Source organism: Impatiens glandulifera, chromosome 3 (genome assembly GCF_907164915.1).
Source record: "Impatiens glandulifera chromosome 3, dImpGla2.1, whole genome shotgun sequence".
NCBI lineage: Eukaryota > Viridiplantae > Streptophyta > Magnoliopsida > Ericales > Balsaminaceae > Impatiens > Impatiens glandulifera.
Window position 1 is genome coordinate 28,423,150 of NC_061864.1, and position 16,982 is coordinate 28,440,131.

At 33.2% G+C, this 16,982-nt stretch overlaps 1 protein-coding gene across 1 annotated transcript; it reads right to left on the reverse strand.

The window, feature by feature from the left end:
• Positions 1–1,211: 1,211 nt before the first annotated feature.
• On the reverse strand, positions 1,212–15,460 carry LOC124930110 (protein ROOT HAIR DEFECTIVE 3 homolog 2-like). Its single transcript, XM_047470471.1, has 12 exons — positions 15,452–15,460; positions 15,218–15,367; positions 11,195–11,206; positions 11,061–11,076; positions 10,753–10,835; positions 3,262–3,330; positions 2,645–2,804; positions 2,148–2,559; positions 1,970–2,072; positions 1,749–1,883; positions 1,559–1,672; positions 1,212–1,262 (listed from the first exon to the last, which is right to left on the reverse strand). Exons 1-12 carry the CDS (start codon positions 15,458–15,460, stop codon positions 1,212–1,214), a joined length of 1,314 nt encoding a protein of 437 aa, XP_047326427.1.
• Positions 15,461–16,982: the final 1,522 nt, after the last annotated feature.

Genomic DNA, 16,982 nt, shown 5'->3' on the forward strand with positions numbered 1-16,982 from the left:
TAAAAACAAAAAAAAAATTATTAGAAACAAATCCAACACAAAAACAATAACTTAATTATAACAAAAGGAAACATAATGTTATTAGAAACAAATGTAACACAAGAAGAAAATAGTGACAGATGTTTATTACACAATACACAAAATCCAATAGAAATAGAAAGCACAATTATAGAAATATTACATTAATAACATATAAATATATTATTGTAAATTATTTATTTGTTGATATAGGTTGAAGCTTCATTCTTTTCGCCGGTAATTCCATCTCCAAACCATGCTTTGTAAGGTAGTGTTAACCTTTCATAATAGACATTAATAGTTATCGAATTAGTGTTTGTAAATTTAAAATTATATTATACAAATAGAACATAAATACGTAAATTTGAGCTATGAAAATAATTAACGAAGCTCTAAAATACATACCTTCAATTTTATTAGTTTGCCATTAACGAGATCATCTTATAACAATAGGAATTCCTTCAGGAGGAAAAAATATTCTCTGAAGCGTTTCATACCAGCGGGGCTGATGATGTTGTCATTAAATAATTAAAATCAAACACAAATATTATTATTATTATTTATTCATAACTCAACATGTATTTTTTTTCTTTACATATATAAGAATAGATTTCTTTTTAAATGATCGTGAAGGAACATGTGAAGGAACATGGACATGTATATTTTATATCTTGGTTTTCTGGTTTTGTTTTGGATTTTTTATTAAAAGATTAAAAAATAATGTTATTTGAATTTTTAGTTGGTTTAATTACCAAAAAAATAATTTATATTTAAATTTAATTAAAAAAATGTTTTTGTAGCTTATTTAAATAAATTTTGATTTATTTAAATAATTACGATTGAGGGTGATTTTAAGAAGGTGGATTTTGTTTTGAGTTAAATGACTTAAAAATATATTAATATATAATGATAAAATAAATTATTATTTTTAAATAATGAGTATTTTAATATTTTAATCAATGAATTTAGTAATATGATTGATTAGGGGGTGTATAAGTAATGTTTGATTATAGTTGAATTTCATAAAATGATCAAACAATAAAATATTTTAATTCATAAAATAAGTAATTTGATAATTAGAGTAATAATAATGTAATAAATAAATAATTTATGAAAATTGGTAAAAAATCAAAAAAAAAGAACAAGAAGAAAATTCAAGATCAAACAAGTTTCTACTCTATGATTTGTGAAATTTAGAAACTAACCTCATCATCTGGAGCTAATCCTGCTTTATCAGCATCAATCTGTAAAATAATAATCTTTAAAAGCTTTGTTTGAAATTTGGATTTGAATTATTTAAATAATTTATTTGAGTTATTTAAATAATTTGGTTAGGTATTGGATTTGAATAATTGAGTTTTTAAGTAAAAATACTTAAAATATAGTAATAATTAATTAATTTAATTGATAAAAAGATAGTTAAAAGATGGTGAGTTATTTAAATAATCTTATTTAACATAACAACAAAAATAAAAGAATATAAATATTAAAGAAATAAAAGATAATACTAATACTAATAAAATTAAAATAAAATACATACCCTTGCTTGAATAGTTTGCTCAACAGAATTAATAATCAAGCCAGAGGATTTTAGAAACTGATCCCAAATAATAGCACAAGCAGCTGGGCTAATCAATGTCTTAGATGCCTCCACCTGATTTATTAATAATCAGCTTTAAATATATAAATCATTAAATAAATAATAAAAAGTAATTTATAATATTTATTACCCCATCCCAATTATTAGATGGGAGACTTTCCTCTCCACCTTCTTGTAGTAAAGTATTAACTAGAATTTGTTGAATGTTGTCACCTTCCTTATTTTCCAAACGATTTATAGCCATAACCGATATAATATTTACACACTGAAATTTATAATGATAAATTAATTTATTTCATTATAACAAGAATATAAATATGCATAAAATTAGTGAGGACGATATATATATACCTCAATACGAGCCAATTTTATAATGTCCTGAAGGTTGTCGGTTCCTTTCCAAGTTCTTGCAATAATTGAGTCGGGTGATTCATTCAACAATATTTGACAAAACCTAAATATTTAATAATCAATAAGTGGCTTCCTTGAAATAATTAATTAAGAAGGCAAAATGACTTTAATTAATTACTTCTTTTGCATGATCTGCACAATTTGTGGAATTTCTTTCCTCACACTCTTCTCGATTATATGTCTTCCATATCCCATCAAAGTTTGAAGTTCTTCCAATTTAGTAGTGTTATCTACCCCGAAGTCCACCAGGGCAGCCCTAAACTCATAGTAAGCCAAGTCTGTCTCGTGACGAAAGAGATCATTAAGTTTATCCCACATATTATTTTCGGGTGTTTTCAAAATAGCTCCCATAGACTTGATCAATCCACTTTTTAGTTTTGACATAACTTGGTTTTTAAACTCATTTTGTTTAATTGACCTAATGGAATTCGCATGATCTCTCATTTGAGCCACCAACTTCTTCTTTACATTTACAGATGTCCATTCTATTTTTTTTGCAATTGTCCATTCCACTTGTTGAATCTTTGAATCTAAAAAATCAATTATTATTATTATTAGTAAGATTAAGATCTCATGATTAATAATTATTATAGATCATCTACTAAAAATATATACCTTCGTATGCACTCTCAAACATCGTCAACATCCTAGACCAATTTGCAGCCTGGCTAAATTTTTTCCCTTCATTCAATTCTTTGTCGATTTTTAATTTGAAATCACTTAGAGCTTGGGAAGATAGGTTGTCCAGTAAGGAATCAAATATTGGTTTGATTTCCTAACATGCAATGTGTATAATAAATCGAGATATAATCAGACAAATAAATAATAGAGAATAACCTATATATTTCAAATTTTTAGAGCAATATTCAGAAATAATAATTTAATTACTTGTAACAAGCGCTATTTTAGCTTCTTTTTTTGTTTAGCTTTAACAAATTCATCGTAAAATCCGGCTTCTTCCTCGTATCTGAATGATTAATTAAATTAATAAATTATAATCAAAGCCAGATGCAATTAATAATTAATTAATTTTGATAATGACTTACTCGTTTAAGTATTTGTCAATCATTGAAGTAACTTTTTGGCCAAAATTTTGTACTGGAGGGCTACTAACTGCTACTTTCAGTTGAGACCATTCCTTCAAATTAATTCAGAGCGGAACTATTAAATAAATTAATTAACTATTATATTAAATATAATAATTATAAGAATAAACTAGTTAATATCCATACCTCGTTAGTAATGAACCCATTAAATTTATCATTGTCAATTTGTTCACATTTAATTTTAGCAATCATCACCTGAAAACATATCATATTGTTAATTTTTTTTAAATAACATTATTGGGAGGGGAATATTTTTTTGAATTGATTCATGCAAAAATTAAAATCAAAATAAGTATTAAGACAATATTTTATTGTTTACCAATTTCCTAAAAAATACTATACAATTTTTTCAATTAAAAGCGAAACTAACCTAAGTTAATATATAGTTTAGAATTATTTTAATATATAAAAGAAAGTGTATATAACTTTTTTTTTTTTAATTTAAGTGATCTCAGTCCAAAGTTCTTTGACAGGTAATAACAACTCATTTACACTCATATACTGGCAATGCATTAATAACAATATACATTATTATTATTATTATTATTATTAAATGGACAGATAAAGACTTAAATAATTAATTAGAGCATCATGTAAAATATAATTAAATATTCAATCATAATCATGCTCTAATTAGTATTTAAGTTTATAAGTTTAAGATTTGATAAGACAAAGGTAATAGGTTTATAAATATATATTTGTGTTAATAACAAATTAATGAGCTGTTCACAAAATGTTTTTTTTTTCAAACAAAACTATTTTATTAAAAAAAAAAAGAGTTAGATAATCAAAGAAATAAATGAATAAGAGTATAATAGATATAAACTACATCTCATCACCATAGTAATTATCAATATATGTTTGGAATGTTCTAAGAGAAAATAAATAATTTTGTTCTTATTTATGATTTCACTAGCTATATTTTATTTTATGCTAAATAAATATAATAATTTTGTGTTATTATCAACGATAAAAAAAAAAATCTAGTTAAATTGGTTAAATGTAATGTTAACACACATTGTGGTTCAAAATATAAATCTCAGTCATTTCATTATTCTTATTTTGAGTGTCCTAAGAATGGTGATTTTAGCCTCTATACTGTATTCTAACTGGTCTTATCCTAAGATCACTGGTGAAAAAGTGGTCAAAACCGAGAGTTAAAACTCTCGGTTTTGACCATATAACTCTCGGTAAAGAGACCTTACCGAAGGTTTTAGTAACTCTCGCCATCCCTCGGTATTGACTCTCTCGGGATTTCCACAAAGAGAAAAACCGAGAGTTATATGAAAACTTTCGGATTTTTCTCTTTTGGAAAAACCGAGGGTTTTACAAAGAACTTTCGGTTTTTCTCTTTGTGGAAAATCCGAGGGTTGTACAAATATCTTTCGGTTTTTCTCTGTGTGGAAAAACCGAGGGTTTTCATATAACTTTCGGTTTTTCTCTTTGTGGAAAAACCGAGGGTTTTACAAAGAACTTTCGGTTTTTCTCTTTGTGGAAAAACCGAGGGTTTTACAAAGAACTTTCGGTTTTTCTCTTTGTGGAAAAACCGAGGGTTTTACAAAGAACTTTCGGTTTTTCTCTTTGTGGAAAAACCGAGGGTTTTACAAAGAACTTTCGGTTTTTCTCTTTGTGGAAAAACCGAGAGATATTACAAAACTTTCGGTTAATCCCAAAAGAGGAAAAACCGAGGGTTTTTCATATAACTCTCGGTTTTCTCTTCGGCTAAAAACCGAGAGTTTTCTAATATCTCTCGGTTTTTCCACAAAGAGAAAACTCGAGAGATTTCATTTTTACTTTCGGTTTTTTCATGTAAATTTTTAAAAATGTGCGGATTATTTTGTTCGCAACCAAAACCTGTTCAGCCACCAAACCAATATATCAATGATAAAAGAAATGAACATACATTAAACGATCACATTAATTGATCATGAACATTACAAAATTCGACACCAAACTAATATTCCGAACAATCTGTTCTAAATTCAACCACTAATGAAAAAATGTTTTGAATCGAAACAACCTTAGCTTGTGGGGGGAGGAGGTGGTCCTTGCCTCATATACAATTCTATTCTCTCCATTCTTGCGTTCATCTCTGACTTCTCCCTCTCCATTCTTTCCAGAATTTCTTCATTTTTCGCTTTCATTTCATCCATTTTGCGCCTTCTTTCTTCATCCCTCTTCTCCAGTTCCTCCAGCTTGAGCTTCATCATTTGATTCTCTTCTAACAAGCGCTGATTGTTACGCTGTGAACTGTTTCCACTACGACGATCCTCACGAAAGTGTGTGGGCCGGACGCCTGATCCCATTCCGAAGACGACCCCGTGTTTTTGTTGTCCAAACACCCTCTCCGTCAATTCAAAATCAGATATTCCCGGTTCGTTACTAACAACCTCCTCCATCTCAGCCTGCACAATTCAAATAAAATATCATTTCTATAATAAAAAAACTAGGCATATTCCATTCACTTACAATTTTCTCTTGCACGTGTTCGTCCGGGACGGGTGTTGGGTTTTCTTGTGTCGGTTTTGGTGTACGGGTCCTCTTGAATACTTCAATTACAGACGGTGGCCGTCCCATTTCAATCGCCTGTTGAAATAAATGATTTATATAATTAATAACAATCTTTATATTAAGTTATTACAAATAATGTACTTATCAACTCGTCTTCAATTTGTGCAAACGGTCTACTTCCCGTTCGATGCGGGAATTTCAGATTCTTCCGATTCTTCATATTTGTAGTACTGTGTCTCTGTATTTGAAATAACAAATGAAGTTAGATTAATTAATATCAACTCTTATTTGAATTATGAAACCGTACCTTAAACGTTTCTGTGAAGAAATGGTTGCGACACACAAACTCCCAATCATCTCGATCGTAGTCCGGTGGAGGATTAGCCAGTACCGCCGCCTCGTCTCCTTTGTGGACGCGGATATAATTCTTGTTCAAATCCGACCGCCATCTATCCCATATCTGATTGGCGTGTCCCAACCCTGTCGTTCGAAAAGACTCAATGTCACCATTAGTCGCTTCGAACGGATCCTGAAAAAAATAACATCCAAATGTGAAAAATAATTATTTAATGACGTAATGTATAATGAAGTAATAATTATTAACCTTGATAGCAGTCCACAGTGAATCCAATTGGTCTGCACTTAAAGCCTTCCACTTGAGAAGACGGTGTGAGACGGCTGCGGGGTCCCGGATAATCGACCCAACATGTCAAGACCACCGTGTCCTTCCCACGTCTGTACCGCCTGGCCTCCCATCCTTCTCTCTAAACGTTAGAGGGATCCTCGTCCCCGCTAGCCTCTTAGACAGCGCAATATTCTTGTTCTTCCCCCGTCTCTTGCGGGCAGAAGATTCTTCAAAATTATCAAAATCTTAATTAAATATGTCAATCAATTGAAACACTAACTAATTTGTAAACGAAATACCTGTCGATGATGGGTCGGGAGTGGTCCCGTGCTCCTCCTCGTCATCCTGCTCCTCGATAGGCTCCTCAAGACCCTCGTCTTCAGCCTCATCGCTAGGCAGGTTATCAGCGAATGTGCTCTCTATAAACTCTGCGAGGTCATCATCGTCTTCAGTCTCGTATGTTCGGGGAGGCGCAGTAGCTATCGGAACCACAGGAATCGGTGGTTGCTCTCTAGAAGACGATCCTCGTCGTTTTAACGACTCGGATTGGGCAAGTAGGTTTTGGTAACTCTTATCCAATTTCTTGGGTGTCTTCCTCATACTCTTCCAAGTTGTTTTAGGACCTTCAGACATTCTTAATTCACACCATTAATAAAAATGAGTGAATAATTGAAATAAAGTAGTAATAAAAATGAATAAAAAGTTAAAAACATAATTAAATCTACCTAATTAATTAATCTCAACTATATGTTTGTAAACCGCGGTTTTATTTTTGTCACAATCTTCCAACCGGGTCGGGCTGACATATCAGGGGCGTGGAATACTTGTTTTGCTTGACTCGCCAATATATACGGGTCTTGACTTTGAGTTTTCAAAATTCGGTTTACATTTACACTTACGAAGCCATATTTATCCACTTTCACTCCTAGTTCCCCCGAGTGTGTATCAAACCACTTACACTTGAATAAAACAACTCGTTTGTGAGAATAGTATTGTAATTCGATTATATCCGTCAAAACTCCGTAGTATGACATAGTTTCAGATCCGTTGTACCCCTCAACAACCACCCCACTATTTTGAGTTGTCAAACCTTCGTCGTGTTTTTCTGTACAGAATTTGAATCCGTTTACTTTACACCAAACATACATAGACGAGTACATACTTGGACCTTCTCCTAAAATCTTGCGGTCTCTTGATATGTCGTTAATTTCTGCTAAATGGGCGACCTATATATGTATCTGAAATGTAGTTGTTAATATGAATAAGAAGAGTTAGGATATATGGTTTGTAATTTACTCACTCGATGCTTGAAATATGCGGCAAACGTTTCTCCACTGGACTCGTTGTTATAATCTCTGCAAATAGATCGAATGCTAATTAGTAACACTCTTTAATGCTAATTAGTAACAACAACATTGAATCTTACGTGTAAAAAGGTTCAGCTTCGGGACAATTTTTCAAAATGTAAGAATGAGCTGTCACTCGATCGATATAATCCAAGTTGTATACTTTTCCGTTGGATAGGTCTTCCAATGATGCAAATATTGAAATCCCCGAGATTTCAGGTTGTGCATTTTCTTGATCTTGTTCCTCCATATACCTGGCACATAAACTAATACTTTCGTTAACAAGATAGCTCTCGCTTATAGAGGCTTCGGGGTGGTTATTATTCCGCAAATATCTTTTCATTGTACCCATGTAATGTTCAAAGGGATACATCCATCGATACTGAACAGGTCCTCCAAGCAAAGCCTCAAATGACAAGTGAACCGGGAGATGCATCATGATGTCGAAGATTGACGGCGGAAAAATCATTTCAAATTTGCAAAGTGTCAATGTAATATCCATGTACAATTGTTCCAGGTCCTCTTGAATCAACTCTTTGAAGCACAACAACCGAAAGAAACGAGACAAATTTACTAACGCATCATACACATACTCTGGAAGCAATCCACTAGTTGCTAAAGGAATTAAATATTCCAACAAAATGTGACAATCATGACTCTTTAATCCCGAAAGCTTTTTCTCTTCCAAATTTACACAACCCCCGATATTTGAGCAAAACCCATCATGCAACTTAAGATTTTTCAAGAAGTTACAAAGACGTATTTTATTATCGGATGTCAAAGTGAAAGGCGCTTCTGGATAATGAACAACTTCTTCATCATTTATAGGATGTAACCATGATTTTATGCCTAAGAGTTCTAAGTCTTTACGCGCTTTAGGACCATCCTTAGTCTTCTCTTTCACATTCATTATTGTTCCCAACACGCTATCACAGATATTTTTCTCAATATGCATCACATCCAAATTATGTCTCAATAATAGCGATTTCCAATAAGGTAGACGGAAGAAAATTCTAAGTTTGTTCCAATTGTCTCCCCGCGTTTCATGATATATCTTTGTTCTCTTGCTCATATCCGCACTAAGAATAATGTCTTCTAGGTCTCGTGCTTGCTCATAACTTTCTTGCCCCGTTAACAATCTAGGGGGATCTCTATAATCAGTTCGACCATCAAACGACTCTTTATCCCTTCTATATTTGTGCTTCGGTGGAAGGAAACGTCTGTGACCCAAGTAACATTGTTTGGAACCATGAACCAATCGAAGGGATACTGTGTCGTTGTTACAACAAGGACAAGCAAATTTACCTTTCGTACTCCACCCTGATAAATTCGCGTATGCGGGAAAGTCGTTAATGGTCCACAACAACGCCGCTCGCATGTTAAAGTATTGCGAGGTGTGTGCATCAAACGTTTTCACACCTGTTTGCCACAGTTCATGCAACTCTTCGATCAATGGTTGGAGAAATATATCAATTGCATATCCCGGACTCTTTGGACCCGGAATTAACATAGATAAGATGAAATTGCTAGAATCCATGCAAGTCGTGGGTGACACATTATAAGGTACGAGAATTACCGGCCAAACACTGTATGATTTTTTCCCATTTGCAAATGGTTGAAACCCATCGCTTGATAAACCAAGTCTTACGTTTCGAGATTCTGAAGCAAAATCTGTATAATTTTCATCAAACGTCTTCCAAGTTAAGGAATCAGCGGGGTGTCTCAACGTATCACTGTCAACTCTTCCTTCTTTATGCCATCTCATCATTGGAGCCGTTTTTGAGGACATGTATAGTCTTTGCAGTCTTGGTATTAAAGGGAAATATCTCAACACCTTTTTTGGAATGAATTTCCCGTTTTGCTTCTCCCGAACTGTCCCACTTGTTTGGTCGACTTTCCATCTTGAAAGACCGCAAACTTTGCACGAATCTTCATTTATGTCGTCCTTCCAAAATAGCATACAGTTGTTCTTACATGCGTCTATCTTGTCATATTTAAGCCCGATATCAGTAATGAATTTTTTACTTTCGTAGTACGAGTTTGGCAATTGAGCGTCAATCGATAATATGTAGTCTTTAAGCAGACGCAGCAACATATCGAACGAAGAATTCGTCCATTGACATACATTTTTTATGTGAAGTAGTTTCAGTAGTGCCGATGATTTCGTTATTCGAGCACCTTCATACAATGGCCGTTTGGAATCATCAAGTAATTTATAAAATCTTTGCGCATCTTCGACTGGTTCATCGTTGCTCGGGACGTCATTAACGTTGGGGAACATATCGTTTATAAATTCGTGCATATAACGTTCTTCGTTGACCTGTTCATTAACTGTATTATTCATCTCCTGTCTCGGATCGTTGAATTCCGGCACGGCATCCTCCGACTGATCATCGTCGTCATCATCATCGTAGTCATCGGCATCTTCATCGACATCTTCATTAACCACTTGAGTAGTGCGTCTCTTTTCTCCATGAAAATACCAATACTCATAATGAATATTTATTCCATAAACGATGAGGTGAGTCTTCACTTCGTCTATTTCCATAAACGGCGTGTTCAAGCATTTCACGCAGGGACATTTCACGGTTTGTCGGGATGTATTCCTAACAGCATACTCGAGGAATTTGTTAACACCTTCCTCGTAATCTGGATGATCTCGACGTAAGGTCATCCAACTTTTATCGGGTACTTCCATATTTCTAATAAAATGGAAAACAACCCGCATTATTAATTACTTAAATTTGTCTAAATGAATTAGGCTTACATAATGTTAACATAATTTCTAACTAATCTATCATTATCCGACCAAAATTCAACATAAATATCATCTAGAATTATATCATTCATACACCTTTTGAAGCAATCAATTATAATCCAACATAATTTTATTCATACATAATTCATTGCATTTAACAATTCTAACCTACAATCAATTCTAATTCAATCCCAATCTAATCCAACATAATCTAACAAACTTAATACCTAATCTAACATAAATCAAATCAAACAAAAATATCACTTAAATCTAACATGAAAAGCTAACATAATCAAACATAAATCAGATATGATACCTAATCTAACATAAATCTAATCGAACATAAATCAGACTTAAATCTAACACGAAGAACTAACCTTGCACCAAAAGAGCAACGAAGAAGAGCAGCGGATGTAGATTGACGGGCGGGCAGGGGGCGGCTGAAATTCGTAATCCAAACCTAAAAACAATAAATTACACCCAAATCACAATCAAACCAATCACAATCTAAACAAAATCAAACCAAAACCTAAATGAAACAACATCTAACACAAATCAAACCAATCACAACCTAAATCAAAATCAAACCCAAATCATACCAACCACAATCAAACCTAAATCAAAATCAAACCCAAATCATACCAACCACAATCAAACCTAAATCAAAATTAAACCCAAATCATACCAACCTCAATCACAACCTAAATCAAAATTAAACCCAAATCATACCAACCACAATCAAACCTAAATCAAAATTAAACCCAAATCATACCAACCACAATCAAACCTAAATCAAAATTAAACCCAAATCATACCAACCTCAATCACAACCTAAATCAAAATTAAACCCAAATCATACCAACCACAATCAAACCTAAATCAAAATTAAACCCAAATCATACCAACCACAATCAAACCTAAATCAAAATTAAACCCAAATCATACCAACCACAATCAAAATTAAACCCAAATCATACTAACAATAACCTAATCTTAAACTTATAACCTAATTTAACAATAATATATACATAATCTAACAATAATCTAACCTAATTGCAAAAATCTAACAATAATCTAACCTAACTTCAATAATCTAACAATAATCTAACATAATCTGAAAAATCTAACAAGAATCTAAAATTAATCTAACCTAATTGCAACAATCTAACAATAATCTAACCTAATTGCAAAATAAATAAAAAACTAACCTTGCAGGGCGGCGGCGGCGGCGGCAGAGATTCTTCACGTTTCGGCGGCGGCAGAGGGCGATTCTTCAAAAGAATCGGTGGTCTTCGGCAGGGCGGCGGCGCAAGGTCTTCGGCAGGGCGGCGGCGCAAGGTATTCGGCAGGGAGTACGCGCGACGGCTTGTTCGTCGGGGAGAGAGTTGAGTGCGGCGGAAAAAGAAGAGAAAGAGAGAAATGAAATCGGGAAAAAGAAGAGAAAGAGGCGCACGTTTTTTAATTTTATGATGTAATTTCCGAGAGTTATATATAAAACTCTCGGTTTTACCCTTATTAAAACCCGAGAGTTGTATATATAACTCTCGTTTTACCCTTATTAAAACCCGAGAGTTGTATATACAACTCTCGGTTTTGACCCTTATTAAAACCCGAGAGTTTTATATACAACTCTCGGTTTTGACTTAAAACCCGAGAGTTTTATATACAACTATCGGTTTTCACCCTTATTAAAAACCAAGAGATTTATATACAACTCTCGGTTAAGAGGGGTATTTCCGAAGGTTAAATATATAACTTTCGGGATTATCACTTCCAAATTTGTTAAATTCTTTTGTTTCTCACCTACTAATGACCTTTAACAACATTGATTAAACACATTTGTTATCCTTACAATATTGCACAATCCATATGATCAAACATTACACATATTCTTTACATAATCATACATAAACATTCAAATACACTTCTCTATAATAATAAAACACAATCATAAACATTTCAACATAAAACACAATATAAATTTTTAAAATATAACTCACACTTGATTATATTAGTTAGGAGTCTATATTGGAAAGAAAAAATACTCTAATTTAAAAAATTGAAAATGTAAAAACCGAAAGTTATATAATTAACCTTCGCAAATACACATAAAAAACGAAAGTTGTATATATAACTTTCGGTCTTGAGATGGATATTTCCGAAGGTTAAATATTTAACTTTCGGTTTTATCACTTACAAATTTGTTAAATTCTTTTGTTTCTCACCTTCTAATGACCTTAAACAACATCGATTTAACAAATTTGTTATCCTTGCAATATTGCACAATCCATATGATCAAACATTAAACACAATCTTAACATAATCAAACATAAACATTCAAACATAAATACACTTCTCTATAATAATCAAACACAATCATAAACATTTCAACATAAAACACAATATTCATTTTTGAAATATAACTCACACTTGATTATATTAGTTAGGAGTTAAGATTAGTGGCTTAAAAACAAAATAATTTAACAAATTATGAATTGTCAAAACCGAAAGTTATAACATTAACTTTCGTTTTTTATGTGTATTTGCGAAGGATTTACGTATAACTCTCGGTCCTGACCATTTTTAAAAAGGGTTAAAACCGAAGATTTATTTGAAAACCTTCGTTTTTTACCCTTTTGATTTTTTTAATGCTAGGTCAAAACCGAAGGTTTATTTGAAAACCTTCGGTTTTACCCTTCCCCATACTTAGAAAAAAATCTGATTTTTTTAATGCTAGGTCAAAGCCGAAGGTTTATTTGAAAACCTTCGGTTTTACACTTCCCCATACTTAGAAAAAAATCTGATTTTTTAAATGCTAGGTCAAAACCGAAGGTTTATTTGAAAACCTTCGGTTTTTACCCTTCCCCATACTTAGAAAAAAATTAGATTTTTTTAATGAGGGGTCAAAACCGAAGGTTTATTTGAAAACCTTCGATTTTTACCCTTCCCCATACTTAGAAAAAAATCAGATTTTTTTAATGAGGGGTCAAATCCGAAGGTTTATTTGAAAACCTTCGGTTTTTACCCTTCCCCATACTTAGAAAAAAATCTAATTTTTTTAATGAGGGGTCAAAACCGAAGGTTTTCAAATAAACCTTCGGTTTTTACCCTTCCCCATACTTAGAAAAAAATCAGATTTTTTTAATGAGGGGTCAAAACCGAAGGTTTTCAAATAAACCTTCGGTTTTTACCCTTCCCCATACTTAGAAAAAAATCAGATTTTTTTAATGAGGGGTCAAAACCGAAGGTTTTCAAATAAACCTTCGGTTTTTACCCTTCCCCATACTTAGAAAAAAATCTGATTTTTTTAATGCTAGGTCAAAACCGAAGGTTTTCAAATAAACCTTCGGCTTTTACCCTTCCCCATACTTAGAAAAAAATCTGATTTTTTTAATGCTAGGTCAAAACCGAAGGTTTATTTGAAAACCTTCGGTTTTTACCCTTAGAAAAAAATCTGATTTTTTTAATGTAAGGTCAAAATCGAAGGTTTATTTGAAAACCTTCGGTTTTTACCTCAAGATTTAAAAAAAATGGGTCAAAACGGAAGGTTTTCAAATAAACCTTCGGTTTTGGCGATGCGGTTTTTTTTTTAAAAAAAGGTGAAAAGTCAACAAAAACATAATTATTTAAACATATTAAACAAAACCAAACAAACATAATAAAAATAATTCATAAATATTAAAACATAACTGTCATAAACCCATAATAAATCCATAATAAATCTACAAATTAATTATTAGATGGGGTGGAAGGAGGGGGTGGTTGATTCAGTCGACTCCTCAACAAGACAAGTTCCTGTTCGAGATTCTCTAATCTCTGAGACATTTCGGCCCGGTCCGCTTTGATTTCACTGAGCAAACGACCTCTTTCGGCATCCCTTAATCGGATTTGTTCCATTTCCAGCGTCATCTTTCTGACCTCTTCCTCACGTGCCGCAATTTCTGATTGTGTTATCAGATTCTGGTAACACGGATGCAGTTTCTCCGGTGTTTGCCGAAGTCTCTTCCATGTCGAATCACCCATATCCTAAATGCATTTCAGATATATGTATATATATATTAATCAAACAAAATAACGTAAACTAACATAAATCTAGATCTATAATATATATATATATATATAAACTTAAGAAATCTAAATCTTACAATAAACAAAACAAAAAAACCAAATCAAACAAATTACCTGAAGAGAGGAGAAGAACCCGCGGCTTGGAGGAGGCAGGCGGCAGCGACGGAAGAGAGAGAAAGGAGAAATGAGTGGAATGAAAAAGAGAAGGGTTAGGGTTTGTATTTATAGAGGTTGAGGCCGAAGGTTTTGATAAAACTTTCGGTTTTGATATTATTCAAAACCGAGGGTTTATTAAAGACCCTTCGGAAAAAACCATAACCAAATTTATAATTTTTTTTGATGAGCAAAACCGAAGGTTCTTTGTAAAACTTTCGGAAATGAAATTTTCAAAAAAGGCAAAACCGAAGGTTCTTTGAATAACCTTCGCAATTAAAAACCAGGGATTTCAAAACCGAAGGTTTTTACAAAAACCTTCGCAATTAACCCACATCCAACACTTAGAATTTTTTTGAGTTTTTTGGGAAGGTAAAACCCGAAAGTTCTTTGTAGAATTTTCGGTAATAATTAATAAACCCGAAGGTTTTACACCCCTCTCGGAATCTATTTTTAATCCCGAAGGATTTGTTCCTCTCGGGAGTATTTAGGAGAGGTTTACAAAATCTTCGGGAAAAATCGTCGGTAAAGGTCCTTTTTTTACTAGTGGATGGGGTCAAGCATCTAAAAATGATTTTACATATTTAAAAAAATATCTCTTGTAAATTAAATTAAAATTACCTGGTGAGAAGGAATGTCAAGAGTTCTATCATTAACGATTTTGTCCCATATTTGGAAAGTGCTTCTAACAAAGTCAATGGCAGGAACTAAAGGTTTAATTTGTAAAGATGCTTCAGATGGAGAAGAAAATCGCTTCCTTAATTCGGTTACCTTAAATATCAAGCAAATTATTTATAAGAAACATAATATATATTTAATAACTTATTTAAAAAGAATTAATAATTAATTACTCACATCTTCCATAAATTTATCTGTTACGTGCTCATAGTGAGATAACCCTACTATATCAAACTGTTGTCAAAAAAATTAATAATTAATAATTGTAATTATTTTATAATTTATTATAGTTATGTATTACTTGTTCAGATTTATGTCGATGATATTATATTCGGATCAACCGATCCAAAGTTGTGTGATAAGTTTTCAAAAATGATGACTGATAGATTCCAAATGAGTATGATGGGAGAATTGAGTTTCTTTCTAGGACTTCAGGTTAAGCAGATTGAAGCCGGAACCTTCATAAGCCAACCGAAGTATACAACCGAACTGTTGAAGAAATTTGGAATGGATACATGCGCCGAAGCGGCTACGCCAATGAGTCCTTCCGTAAAACTGGACAAAGATGATGATGGTCAAGCCGTTGACATCACAGCATATCGAGTAATGATCGGATCATTGATATATCTAACAGTCAGCCGACCTGATATTCTGTTTGCGGTTGGAGTATGCGGAAGATTCCAAGCAAATCCAAAGCAATCACATTATACTGCGGCCAAAAGAATCTTAAAATATCTAAAAGGAACTCAAGAAGTGGGACTTTGGTATCCAAAAGACTCAAGCTTCAACCTTATAAGCTACTCAGATGCCGATTACGCAGGATGTAAGATCGATAGAAAGAGCACAAGTTGAACCTGCCAGTTCTTAGGTGACCGGTTAGTCACTTGGAGCAGCAAGAAACAAACATTTGTTGCAACATCAACCGCAGAGGCAGAGTACATAGCGGCCGGAAGCTGTTGTGCACAACTTCTCTGGATCCAACAACAACTAAGGGACTTCGGGATAGAAACCAAGGAATCTCCAATCTTCTGTGACAACACCAGTGCTATAGCGATTACATACAATCCGGTGTTGCACTCAAGAACAAAGCATATCGATATAAGACACCATTTTATCCGGGAGCACGTTTAGGAGAAACACATCCGGCTGGAATACGTCTCGATCGAGCAACAAGTAGTGGATATATTCACAAAACCGCTACAGGAAGCTAAGTTCTCTCACTTTCGAAATATTTTGGGACTTACTAATCTTAATCAACTCATATCATGATTATGCATGCATAGCAATGAGAAACCGGGATATGTGTTCAGGGAGAAGCTCTCGCTTCTCAAACCGTATTCGAATAGGCCATTGATAATTCAAAAATGCTAACCGGACGGAAGTCTCCGGTTATGCCCGATTACTTCATAACTTCAAATCACATGTATACTTACTATACGGTTAAAACAACCAGGTTAAAGTGGATATACTAAATCCAAAGATGAACAAATGTTGACGTAACTCAACATCTCTTCACAATCGGAACAAAATATCCTACTAAAACCGGTCACGGAAAACCGCTTAGTACAAATGCATTCTGGTCTGATGGAATGAACTTCTTCGGTTAACTTGGGATGACTAACTGAGTTTTCATGCATATTTTGAAAAATGAAGCATGTAATAAATAAAAACAGTCTACCACAATCGAGATGACGACATGTGTCCATCA

Bases quoted from the DNA above. Each gene is read 5' to 3' on its own strand.
- LOC124930110 (XM_047470471.1), bottom strand. The intron at 1,884-1,969 runs GTATATATATAT...TATAAATTTCAG, and splicing joins TAAAATTGGCTCGTATTGAG to TGTGTAAATATTATATCGGT. The intron at 1,673-1,748 runs GTAATAAATATT...TTAATAAATCAG, and splicing joins CATCTAATAATTGGGATGGG to GTGGAGGCATCTAAGACATT.